Source organism: Capricornis sumatraensis, chromosome 8, assembly GCF_032405125.1.
Source record: "Capricornis sumatraensis isolate serow.1 chromosome 8, serow.2, whole genome shotgun sequence".
NCBI lineage: Eukaryota > Metazoa > Chordata > Mammalia > Artiodactyla > Bovidae > Capricornis > Capricornis sumatraensis.
In genome coordinates, this window is record NC_091076.1 from 41,244,042 (window position 1) to 41,258,000 (window position 13,959).

General features: G+C 36.2%; 1 protein-coding gene across 2 annotated transcripts in view; it reads left to right on the plus strand.

Moving 5' to 3' along the window:
• Positions 1–12,303, plus strand: part of HIKESHI (heat shock protein nuclear import factor hikeshi) — a 33,164-nt gene extending 20,861 nt beyond the window's left edge. Inside the window, exons 3-5 of one of the 2 annotated variants that reach the window (XM_068978396.1) lie at positions 4,811–4,962; positions 10,949–11,067; positions 12,022–12,303. In XM_068978396.1, the coding sequence (XP_068834497.1) occupies positions 4,811–4,962; positions 10,949–11,067; positions 12,022–12,076 (326 nt within the window). In that variant the 3' untranslated portion in view covers positions 12,077–12,303. The remainder of the gene's footprint in view (positions 1–4,810; positions 4,963–10,948; positions 11,068–12,021) is intronic. The other variant, XM_068978397.1, reaches the window with a different exon arrangement.
• Positions 12,304–13,959: the final 1,656 nt, after the last annotated feature.

A 13,959-nucleotide genomic window follows, 5' to 3' on the forward strand; every position in this document is an offset into this window, starting at 1 on the left:
CAGCCTTAAAAGATTTGCTGCTGCTTTTACTGTTGGAATGTTACTGAGGACTTTATGCAGTGTATTTCTTTTTTTTGAAGACCAGATGTTTTACTTTCCCTGCTGTTTTTGCTTTTTAATTTTTTATTATAAGACTCAGTGTCACTGATCATGTTTTTCTTTTGACTTTGGCTATCATGAATTCATATACAGAATTAAGCACTCACTGTTAGTTTGTATTTTATGTTCCAATATTTCTTCTCAGTATTTTATTTTATGGTTTGCAAACAAGAATTTTTTTACTTGGAGGGTATCAACTACTGTGTCAAAACCTGTTTTGAGAATAAAATTGACTAAAGGAATGGCTTAATTGCACAGTAGATTTCTTTGAAAATATTGATTAAAGATTATTGAAGACTTGGAGTTTTATTTTTCCCCCTTACATTGTCTTGGTTCCACAGAGCTTTAAAATGAAAAAGTCAGAATATTTCCTTAGCCCCAGTTTTTACAGTGGATCGTAGACAGCTTTACCTAGGACCTCACTCATTCACCAAGAGCTTGTATATGTTAAAAGATGGAGATTAGAGATGACAAGGCTTTCTGCTTGGGCACATCACTCCCTGGGTGATTATAACTAAGGCAAGTGTATTGAGTCATTTTCCTGAGCCTGATACACAGACAAATAGCAGTGCATTTTCTGGACTTAGCATGATTCTTAGCTTAAAACAGTTAAAATGATGGAGAAAGGGATTCCAAAATTATCCTTCCATAAAAGCAACAACACCAATAACAACAAAAAACTGGCAGAAACCGTCAGAATCAACTACTTCAGGCCCCTGGAAACTAACCAAAGACTTGTCACAACCAGAGGGACGTTTATTAAGAAAAAACACCAAATCTCTGTGAGAACAATGAGCTTTGTGGTGTTTTAATCCACCCTGATCTCAACCCTTTTTCCTCTGCTCAGTGGAAACCTTGAAAGTAACAGACCATGTTCTTGGTATTGATACTGATACCAGAAGGAGCACAATGGACGTCATTCACAATTAATTGTAATTATTTAGTTATGTGATTCTTTGAAAGACAGAATCAAAAGATTTGCCTTTATGTCATTTAACTTGGAACTCTTCCACTGCTAAAGTGACTTCTTGCAAGGGTTTGTCAAAAATGTTTACAGGTAAATGTAATATTTGCATATATATTACAAATATTTACAGGTCATTGATGCCTGAAGAAGTGTCAACAGTTGGGGCAAACATCAGACTAACCAAGAAGTTTGGAAGGGAAGGCTGTGAATAAGATACTTAGGAAACAAGGGCTTTAAAATTCTCTGACCTGGGAATTCCTAGGAATCTAAATGACCACATGGGTGTCCAGGGCTGTGCACATGCTTGGGAAAGATCTAAGAAGGTCCTAAGGTCTCACTGCTGGCCGACCTTGAAGGCATGAGTTTTGAAGCCATGTCTCAACACATGGAGCACACCTGCAAAACATTGGGAGAATTTGGTTCCAGGCTTCTAAGGCAATCTCTTTCCATTCACTAGCTGATCATTAAGCTAATAAGGGACTTTAGTAGTCACAATGATAAAAAATAAAGACTTTATAGTATTAGTTCAGAAAAATCATTAAGAAAACAGCTACAACAAACAGTGGCAATAAACCTTAAGAAGGGGTGAAACATCTAATTGCTGGAGTTGTCAATTATTCAATATCTAGTTTTCAACAAAAAGCTATGAAGCATACAGGAAGCAAGCCCCTTTCACAGAAGAAATGACTAGAAACTACCTAGGAAGTAAGAGACATTGGACGTAATAGTCAAAGACTTTAAGGAAACTTCTCAGACATGCTCAGAGAGCTAAAGGAAATCAGGAGAATGATATATCATCAAACAGAAAAAAGTAAAAATTGAAAAAAAATTTAAAGGAAGTAAACTATGGAGTGGAAAAGTACAGTAATGCAAATGAAAAATGTAGCAGATTTGAGTAGGCCCCCCAAAGTCAGTGAATTTGAAAATAGGTAAAATATCAGGTTTGAAGAGCTAAAGAATGAAAAATGAACAGAGCTTTAGAGACCCATGAGACACCGTCAAGCATGTCAGTGTTGGGAGTCCCAGAGGAGGAGGAGAGACAGAAGGGGTGGAAAAAATATTTGAAGAAATACTGCCCTAAAACAAATTTGATAAAAACTTTAATCTACACTTAAGTAGCTCAACAAACTCAAGTAGGCTTAGCTTTAGGACATGTTAAACTGACCAGAGAAGCAACTCATCATGTATAAGGGTCCTTATTAAGTTACAGCTGATTTCAGAAACATTGAGTCCAGAGGCAGTATGCCGACATATTACAAGTATTGAAAAAACATCAATCAAGAATTCTGTAGCCATCAGAAATGAAAGCGAAATAAAGATATTCCCAGATAAACAGAAATTGAGAGAATCATGACTAGAGGACTAACCCTACAGGAAATGCTAAAGGGGGTCCTTCAAGCTGAAATGAGACCTGAGACGTAAATCAGATACATGTTAAGTAAAAACACAGGTAGAGGTAACTACACAGATAATTATAACAGTCAGTATTAATACATACTTTGTAACTCTCTTCTTCCTATTTGATATAAAAGACAATGACATAAAACATTGTCTGCTTATTGATATAGCGGGCTCCTCTGATAACTCAGTGGTAAAGAACCTGCCTGCCAGTGCAGGAGAATGCAGATTGAATGCATGGGTTGAGAAGATCCCCTGGAGAAGGAAATGACAACCTACTCCAGTATTCTTGCCTGGAAAATCTCATGGACAGAGGAGCCTGATGGGCTTGTAGTCCATGGGGTCACAAAAGAGTTGGACATGACGTAACAACTAACACCACCACAACATAGTCATACTGTGTATGAAGATGTAATTAGTGACAATAAACAACATAAGGAAGAGAAGCAGTTACACAGGAGCAGAGTTTTTGTGTACTGAATTTTGTATACTGAAATTAAACTATTTTGTATACTGAAATTTAAATTTTGTATACTGAAATTGATATTAATCCAAATTGGAGTTGTTATAAATTAAGATGTTAATTGTAATTGTAGTGCAATCATTTAAAGAATATAATAAAAATTATGATAAAGACGTTAAAATGGTATACTAGCAAGTATCTATTTAACAGAATTCAACTTTCCAATTAAAAGGCAGAGATTTGCAGAATGGATTAAAAGACATGATTCAACTATTGATTCAGAGAGATAAGTGTTGGAAGTAAAGGATGAAAAAATATATATGCAAACCGAAATCAAAAAGGGTCAGTCTTTCAAAAAGATGTAACAGTTGCAAACTTGTGTGCACCTAAAACAGCCTTGGAATACATGTCAGGTATTGACAGAGTGGAAAAGAGAAATAATCAGTTCAGCAGTAATTGAGAACGTCAGTACCTTACTTTAAATATGGACGGAACAGCTAGACAGAAGATCATCAAAGAAATAGAAGACTTGAACAACACTATAAACTTAGTTAGATGTAGTAGAACATTCTGTTCAATAGCAGCAGAATAGGCATTCTTCTCAAGTGCCCATGGAACATTTCCTTGACACATCAGGCCACAAAACAAATCTTAGTATATTTTAAAAGATGGCAGAGTATGTTCTCAGACCACATTGATAGAAATAACAGAAGTCAACCTGGAAAATGTACAAATATGAGGAAATTAAATAAAATACTGAGAATATCATAAACCAGTTGCATTTAGTGAAGTGTGTGTATGTATTTTTAAAGCACAGAAACAGAATGGTTGCAAGTTTTTGTATTCATATACCTGAAAATTTAAGAAGAGATTTGATACTTTAAGTGAGGGTTCTGGTTATTAGGAATGCATGTTGTCCCAGATTTTCATTCTATAGTATTAGTTTAGACATTTTATAGTCCTATTAAAAGAGCAGATAAACCACTAATCTATTCATTGTATTTTTTTCTTCTTTATGATCATTTTATATGGATTAATAAAACTGACCTATATTTTTTCATGTTTAAGTTAGCTGACACTTAGAGGATCAGGTATATCAAATACACATACAATTTATGATATATATATTTATAAATGATATATTGTGAAGTGGACAATTATTTTCTGAATAAGTTGCAAATTTCTTTATTGCCTATTTGATAATATTCAGGTGTTGAGTGGTGTGAGTCATGACATGTAGTAAAATATGCCATGTCATTGTTGATAATGGCAATTGAGAGCTCTTTGTATAATCAGAAAATATGAAAACTAATTCTAAAAATCTTTAAAGATATCCTTTCGTCACAGCATTGAGAATCTTTTATCTAATTCTCATTTATTTTTGTCTTACTCTCTTAATTTCCATTTCTAGCTGTAATAATTTTATAAGTTTTTAGAAAAATAACAGCTATTTTTCTGGTGGGGAAAAGTTCAGTTTTCTTAATATGGTAAGAACTAGGCTTTTGGGCCTTCCTGGTGGCTTGGATGGTAAAGAATTTGCCTGCAGTGTAGGAGACCCAGGTTCTATCCCTAGGTGGAGAAGATCCCTTGAAGGAGGGCATGGCAACCCATTCCAGTATTCTTGCCTGGAGAATCCCATGGACAGAGGAACCTGGTGTTGGTCTACGATCCATGGGGTTACAAAGAGTCGGGCACAACAACTAACACATACACACTCACAAACACACAGAGGCATCCTTTTACATTTATCTGAGAAAAGACAAACTTTCACGTGACAGAACTTCTTAGTGCATATAAATCAGCGGTTCTTCACATCTTTAGGAAGAAGTTTATATATATACAAGTTAAGTTTGAAACATGTGGCACATGTTAATTTCTTTCAGGAGAAGGAAGCCAACACCCGTTTGGAACCATGAATATTGTCCGAACTCCATCTGTTGCTCAGATTGGGATTTCAGTGGAATTGTTGGACAGTCTGGCTCAGCAGACTCCTGTGGGTAATGCTGCTGTGTCCTCAGTTGACTCATTCACTCAGGTAATGGAATGCGCCTTTCATTTTCTAAAATAGTTTACAAATCACATTATATACTTCATAAAACAGCCTGTGGTAGAATTCATGTAAAAATGAAGGTGAACACATATGACATAAATTACTGGCTTCCATGAATATTTTCAGTTTGTCTCCCTTCTATATAGGTATTTTAAAATTCATAAGTGCTTTGATGATACTTAGTTTTTACAGTGATAAAATAGCTCTGATTTTTTTAAATGAGTTTAAATATTAACTTTTCCCCCTGTTTCGTCTCAATTAATATGCATAGCTGTGGGTATACAGTTGTGAACTTCATGATAAGCAAGATTCTGGTCCTCATGTTGCTTAAAATCACATAATTTCATAAGGGTTGACTTTTAATCTATAAGGCAAAGGCCTGAAGGGGAGAATGATTGAGGCAGAGTTATAGCTAATACAAAGTCCCAGTGGTAGAAGTCTGTTATGTTTGAAAAATAAAGTGAAACTTTGTGGCTGGAGTAGAGTGAGCAGGGGGGAGAGATGGGAGATTAAGTTGGAGATTATGGGGAAGCTGCTCCCCCATAATGAGATTCCATATATGAAATCTCATTGGCTTTTGTAGGGACTTTGGCTTAAGTTCTTTTTGGAGGACAATACATAAAGTTTTGAGCAGGGGAGTGATATGATCTAACTTACGTTTTTAAAGGATCACTTTTGCATCTTCGGAGAGAAACTGTAATGAGGCAAAGATGGAAGGAGAAAGAGCGGTTAGGAGTCTCTTGTGAAAATCTTGGTGAGAGTTTAATGCAGGAGTACAAATGGAGGTGGTGAAAAGTAGTTGATATCTCTTACGGAGATAATTTGAGTATGGGGCCAATTCAGTCTCACAGTGTGAATCACATGTAAAGTCTGAGATAGAGACATCAACTATAGCTCTAAGGATGCTGGTTCCAGGAGCTGGAACACAGGAATGTTGTGCAAAGAACTAGTATGGGCTGGGAGTGGAATCAGGAGTTGAGTTTTAGTTGTACTGTGTTTGGGATGCCTATTAGATAGCTGGAGGTGGCAGGTTCATGAGAGAGAAAAATTTGGGTGCCCTCAGTATAGAGGTGGTATTTAAAGTTGTAGAGGAAATGTGATCACTGAGAAATAACTGTAAACATAAAAATTGGCCAGTGACAGAGCTTGAGCCATTTCAAAGTTGAGATGCTTAAGAGATAAGGAGGAATAAAAGGAAAGGAACACCCAAAGTAGGAGGAGACCCCCCCCCCCAAATGGTATTTTGAAAGAGAAGTACTTTTTTTTTTTTACCTCTTTAAATTATTAAGATATGATAGCACATTTAGAGGAGATTTGGAAAATACAAATAACAAAGTTATATATATTTCCACTATATATTACAATTATTTTTTTTAAGTAGATAAAAGATATTTAGTTGGGGTTTCAATATCAAACTCAAAACTTAATAGAATGAGTATACAGAGAAGTAGAAGGATATAGTAGACCTGAAAAACACGATGAACCAACTCAACATAAGATATATACAATTTTCAAGACTGGTTTTTAAGAAGGAAGAAGTGATCAGTAGTATTGACTACTTAGGGATCAAGTAAATGAAGGCTAAGAATTAACTATTGGACTTGGCAAGGTAGAAGTCATTAAAGACTTTGGCAAGAATTCACAGAGATGGAAAGGGAGTTTGGAGTGAGGTTGGGTGACTTGGAGAAGAGGAAATGGAGAGAGTGACCGTAGATGACTCGGTGAATGTTGTTACAAAGGACAGCAGATGCGTGGTCTGGTTGCTTGAGGGCTGTGGGGACAAGGAAATTTTTTTTTTTTTCTGTTTTTAATAGGAGGTACTATATCATGTTTGACAGCAGTAAAGCATTTGTGAGGGAAAAATTGATGATGCAGGAGAGTGGGGAGACTTGTGAATGTGGTATCCTTGAGTAGGAGGTAGACTGTATTAGGAAGTAATAGAAAGGATAACGGGCAATGTTTACAGTATGAACAGAGAGATGCAGCAGGTTAGTAAACGAGCTGAAGAGAACTTATGCAGGTTCTCTCTTGATTCCTTCTGTAGTGAAATAGGAAGCAAGATCATCAGCTAAGATTGAGGGGGAAGGAAATACTGGAAATATAAACCAGGGGCTTCCCTGGTGGCTCAGATGGTGAAAAATCCACCTGCAATGTCAGAGACCTGGCTTCAGTCCTTGGGTTGGGAAGATCCCCTGGAGGAGGGCATGGAAACCCACTCCAGTACAGTCTAAACCAAAAGGATTGCTAAATAAGTCCTCTAGGAGAGGAGGAGTATGAATGGACTAGGGAAACCTCTGGGCTTGCTGGACAGCATACTTTTAAGAACTGTGGCTGTGAATTTAAGAGCCAACTTGTCATGCACTCTCTGGAGAATGGGCCAAATTAAGAATGACAGAGTCTGGGTTTTAAAATTTTTGTCAGTAATTTAAAAATAAACTGTGCTGAAAAAAGTAAGTTACGAAGCAATACTCAACAGTTATTCCATATAAATTTTATGTGAAAAATGTCTGGAAAATACATGCCAAAGTGATGTTATCCCTGGAGAGGGGTAGGAAGACATTTTAACTTTATAATAAATTATTTGACCTTTTAATTAAACATGTATTTTTTATGAAATATTTTAATATACAGAAAAGTATATCCCACAGATATTTATTTTGTACATTTTGTGTGCCAGGCATTTTTAAAGAACAAATAGATAAAAACAGGTATCAAAATAAAATAGTACCTGACCTTGTAGGGCTCTCTTTATAGTGGGGCATATTTGAAGACTTCCGTGTATCTTCCTGGGCTTCCTTAATGGCTCAAAAGGTAAAGAATCTGCCTGCAATGCAGCGGACCCAGGTTCTTTACCTGGGTTGGGAAGATCCCCTGGAGATGGAAATGGCAACCCACTCCAGTATTCTTGCCTGGGAAATCCAATGGACAGAGGAGCCTGGCGTGCTACAGTCCATGGGATCACAGTCTGACTCGACTAAGCGCTCACACATCCACACAGTCTTCCACTTAGATTTAACTGTTACATTTTGCTATATTTTATACTAGTTAAAAAGTTATATAAAGTGTTATAATCCGCTGCTCTCTGCTTCTCTTTTTCTCTGTCCAAGTAACTACTCTTCTAACTTTAGGTATCCTATGTATTTCAGTACTTAAAAAAAAAAACTTTTTTCCCACAAAATATGTATAGTACAATTTGTATGTAATATATGCCTTTAGTTGTTCTTATTTGATTTTAGTTTTTATCAGTAGCACATGATTGAAAAAATCCGTTTTACATGCAAAACAGCTGTTCTCTGTTGTACCTCTTAATATTCTGCTCTTATTCTGCTCCTCAGCAGCAGTCACTTTCAATATCCCACCTTTCCCCCCCTCTTTCTTCTTGTATTTACGTCCATGTGTCAGAAGAAACTTGTTGAGTCTTTATTGATTTATTTGTTATAGGTATTTTCCATTGACTTATAGATACATAACATGATTTAAGGGCTTCCCTGGTAGCTCAGATGGTAAAGAATCCGCCTGTAATGCGGGAGACCTGGGTTTGATCCCTGGGTTGGGAAGATCCCCTGGAGAAGGGAATGGCAACCCATTCCAGTATTCTTGCCTGGAGAATCCCGGGGACAGAGGAGCCTGGTGGTGTACAGTCCGTGGGGTCACAGAGTCGGACACAATTGAGTGACTGAGGATAAGCACAAGCCCAGCATGGTTTAGCTCTCTTAATCTTCTGCTCCCCAGCATATACAGGTATCTTTTCTCCCCTCTTTTCCAATATAAATCTTCAAGATTCCAAATTTTCAGTATTATAACCTGGTAAATATTTTTCAGAGCTGAGCCATGTGTTATGAGTTTATGATTATATTTCTTGTCCTATATAACTTTTTATTTTTCTTGGTTAATAAACTCCTCATTTTTTCATTTGCATGGATTTCTGTCTTTCCATTTCTAATAATTTATGCCCAAACTCTTCCAAATATAAATTCCCTTATCTTTATATATATTTATAGCAATTTAAAATTTGTCTTGGAAACATTCCTCCTGGAACTCTTTATTTTAAAGCAAATGCATCTTAAAATTTTTTTTTATTTGTTCATCTTGGACTGTGCTGGATCTTCATTGCTAAGCAGGCTTTTCTGTAGTTGCAGCTCATGGGCTTCTTATTGTGGCGGCTTCTCTTGTTGTGGAGCACAGGCTCTAGGGCTTGCAGACTTCAGTAGTTGCAGACTGTGGGCTCATTTGTGGCGTAGTTGCTCTATGGCATGTGGCATCTTCCTGGATCAGGGATTGAACCCGTGTCTCCTGCATTGGCAGGTGGACTCTTTTTACTGAACTACCAGGGAAGCCCAGTCCCTATTTTTAAATGAATTAATTTGGCTGTGTCTGGCCTTAGTTGTGGCCTGTGGGATCTTCCTTGCAACCTGTGGGATCTCCCATTGAGACTTGCAGGCTCAGTAGTCGTGGTTCATGGGCTTAATTGCTTCGCATTGGGATCTTAGTTTCCTGACCAGGGACTGAACCTGTGTCTCTTGCACTGCAAGGTGGATTCCTTACCACGGCCTCCAGGGAAGTCCCCACATACATTTTTTTTTTTTTAATTGAGTAATAGCATCTTTGTTGTATGCCATGTGTCACATGTACTTACGTTTGTTTCTAGGCTCTCCATTTTATTCCAGTTAATTTGCCTGTCCCTTTGCCAGTTATATCTAGTAGGCCAAGACCCTCCTCCTAATCATCAAAACAGGCCTGAGTATTTTCCATAATAATTTTAGCATCAGCTTGTCAAGTGCCATGAAATATCTTGTTGGAATGCAGTTGAAAATAACGTTGGATTTATAGGTTTTAATGTGCCTTTATTACATTATGTCTTCCCATTCATGAACACATGGTGTCTTTCCACTCAGTGTGGTTAAAAAAAAGTCCTTTTATTTGTTTTCTTTCTTGTCTGTCAATACACTCTTAAAATATTTCCCACAAATATCTTACTGTCAGCTTGTCTTAGCATTTCCCCTAGGTATCTTACAGACTTTCTGTCATGAGTTGGCTCTTCTTAAAGTTACATTTAAAAATTTTTGTTTCTTGTGTGGAAGGTTGTTATTGGTTTTTTTTCTCTTGATACTGAACTTTTAGTCCACGCTCTTACTGAACTCGCATATTGGTTCAAGTACCTTAACAGAGTCTCTTGGGTTAAATTATCTCTATATTATTAAATAAAAATCGTGTTAACATGTTTCTTCTCATGTAGAAAAGAGACAGCAAGAATCTGCATGGCTAGTTTTGAGTATCTGAGAAAGTGATGTTCGGAAGATTATTTTTGAGTGAATAAAAGGTATTATTATTGTTAGTAGTTCATTAATTTTGGGTTTAGTACTTAAACCCATTTGATGCTCAAGAAATGTAAATCCATGTGCTTCTGGCTTCTACCAAGGAGACCTGGAGGGTGTTAGTGGATTTGCCCATTTGAGGGTCAGTGAGAGCAAAGAGGCCAGGAGATAGATCATCTCTGTAATTGATGGCAAGTAACCAGTTGCTCCTTTTTTATACTTTTTAAAAATTTTTCTGGGAAGAAAAAGACTTTTTAAATATGGTTAGTATTTTGAATGAGGAAACAGGTTGATTTGACCAGGGTGGTATTTGAGGAGAGGGGAATCTCCAGAGGTGGAGATAAAAGAAAATATTTGGAAGGAAAAAAATTTTATCTTTTTTTTTTAATAAAATGAATTTGTTAGAAACTTAAAAATAGTTGAAAGTCATAGAAATTCTTTGAGATATAAAGATAGTACTAAAGGCAGATGGTTATGCTTTTGTGCCCTAGTGTCATTTTATGACTTCGCTTAGTGGTCAGCATTAGACTTAGAACTCCTAGACCTTAAACCAAGTGACTGCAATGACATTTCAAATTAAAAATATTGGAGTTTAGTATTTTTAAATATTTCAGTATTTAATACAACCCATTAATCTATTTATTATTAACTTTTAGTTCACACAAAAGATGCTGGACAACTTCTACAATTTTGCTTCATCATTTGCTGTCTCTCAGGCCCAGATGACACCAAGTCCATCTGAAATGTTCATTCCAGCAAATGTGGTTCTGAAATGGTATGGGGGATTATGTAGCTCTCATATTAAGGCTTTAAGTAACCATATATATTTTGCTTGTGAATGTATTTCTTCTTTGACCTTTAAACATTTTCTTTTATAGTGGATATCAGCCTACATTAACATTTGCATGTGATAAATAGTATGTACTTTAGAGTTCAGATTAGGAAAAATTTCTGCCCCAAATAATACTCTGTTATATAGTAGCCATCTTGGGTTTATAAAGACAAGGAAATACAGTTGCTTATGTTTTAGGGACCACAATTAAGGTCTGTATCTTATATATATATATATATATATATATATATATATATGCACTTGAATTTTAAGTACCCTATATGAGGCTTGAAATATCAATGAAAACTTCTTTTCCTAAATTTAGGGAGTCTTGATCTAAAATAAACATGTATAAGACATCAGAGTGGTTTATACTATACCCTGTACATGAATGATTAATAAATCTGTTTCTTCAGCTTTTCTCTGTTTCTCTTTTATAGATGTTTCTTTTCACTTTGAATATGCTGGTGTTAGGGAGGTACATAGGGAGACTGTTGAGAAGTGGTAGCATGGTGTAGCATGGACTGGTCTGGAATGTATTAGATTTGAGCTTTGTTATCATGTAGCTATGTGACCTTGAGCAAATCACTCTGATCTATGAAATGAGGGTGGGGGAGTTAGATTTCATTTTTTCTTAGGTCATTTCCAGCTCTCAGATTTACTGAAGATGATAAAATATATTATGATGTGTGCTTTGTGATACAGCCAGTTAAATCACTATGCTTGCTGTCTTATACATTAATAATTAAGCTACCAAATTAACTTTTTAACTTTCTAGGTTCTTAATCTTGGCTTTTTAGAAGTAACATGTAAAGTTATTTGCTTTTTGATGAGTTATTTGTCAGGTTATAAAAGAGTCTAATTAAATTTCTTATAAAGATGTTTTTTCTTTTGTAGGTATGAAAACTTTCAAAGACGACTAGCACAGAACCCTCTCTTTTGGAAAACATAATTTGAATAAAATAATTTTTAATGGATTCTGAAATTTGTCATGTTTTGAAGATAATGACTATTTGAAAGCATGAAGTCAAAAGGATCAATGAAGCCTAAGTTTAAAAACTGCTTAGTGACTATGAAGTTTAATTAAGACCTTTATAAAAAATTAAAAACATTAAAAAATGAAAACATGTTCATCATTAATGACTCTTTTCCCTTAAGCTTAAAATATTCAAGAGGTAAAACAGTTTGTTTGGGCTATGATTCATGTTTTACTTAAAAATAAAGCATATTCACAATAGCGTACCAAAAGCATTGCATTTATAATCTTTCATTTATATTTACAGTGGAATTTGCTAGAATAATTAATGAAAATCAAACGTCAAAATTTGGAGATTTTTGGAAAAACATATCCATTATACATTTTTACATATGGAGAAATTATTTTCAGTTAGTAGTTCTTAAGAGTAAAATTTTTTCAGGGGAGTTCCCTGGCAGTTCAGTGGTTAGTACTAGGATCATTCACTTCTGTGGCCTGGAGTTCAATCCCTGGTCTGGGAACTAAGATCCTATAAGCCTCATGGTGCAGCCAAAAAAGTTTTCAGTTAACAAGTTGGTTGTCACTTTTTTATATCGGCAAATTCATACATTTTTGACAAAATTCCTGTAATATTGTTCAGGTTAATATTGATAATGTTGTTAGGCACTTTTATATAGAATATAGGATTTATTACTTTTATGTATGAAGATAAAGCCTTTGTGTCTCGTTGAGAGGAAGACCTTTGACTTACACTGGTGATTCCCATTGACCAAATACCACCAGGATCTCACCTGTCTGGTGATCTTTTTATGGTGAGAACAGTAAGTATTAACTAAATACAAACTATCCCTTGGCTTGCCAAGAGGTTATAAAGACTGTGATTGTCCATGACAGCCCTGGTTAGTGTATTTAAACTGGTTTGTTGGGCTTCCACAGCAGAGGATTAGGCAAAACTTGGATTACTTTTCTGATTGTATTGTTCTTGCTGTTGGAGTAGGTAGTCATACCCAATTTGGGTGTAGTGTTAGTTGCTCAGTTGCATCAACTCTGTGACCCTGTGGACTGTAGCCTTTGTTCATGGGATTCTCCAGGCAGGAATACTGGAGTGGGTTGCCATTTCCTTCTCCACAGGATCTTCCCAACCCAAGGATCAAACCCAGATCTCCCACATTGCAGACAGATTCTTTACCATCTGAGTCATCAGGGAAGCCCCAAAAGAATACTGGGGTGGGTTGCCATTTCCTCCTCCGGGAGATCTTCCCAACCTAGGGATCAAAGCTGTGTCTCTTGTGTGTCCTGCATTGGCAGGCAGATTGTTTAGCTATAAGAGGTGGGCAAAAGCCTGGTGTTGATGTTGCAATTCCTGGTGGTTACAGATAATATCAGAAATATATTATCATAACAGGAGTAAGCCAATAATTGTTCCTTGAGGTGGACACATTTTTAGTGGAGCTTAGTTCCTGCACAGAAGTCTGGAAAATCTTGGAGAAAATGAGCAGTACGGTGAGAAGTTCCAACCTGGTACACTTGGTTTAGCAGACAGTGTTGTAATGATTACAGCAGAAGTACTTTATTGACTTGTAGTATAGTTTTTGCAATAGTGAAGATTGGGGCTGATAGTATGAGGGAAGTTCAAATTATAAGGAGCCTTTTGGAGGAAATTGATCTCAGGAATTTAAAGGAACAGCTATTAAATCTTTCACGGTGGAATTTGACAGGTTTAGAGTCAAATTCCAAAGTAAAAAGATTTAATAACTGTTCTTTAAACTCTGAGGAGACCAGTTTCCTCCCAAAGGTCCCTCCTGCCATGTGAGGATATATAGAGATGTCTGAGAGCTGGAAGAGGGTCCTCCACTGAC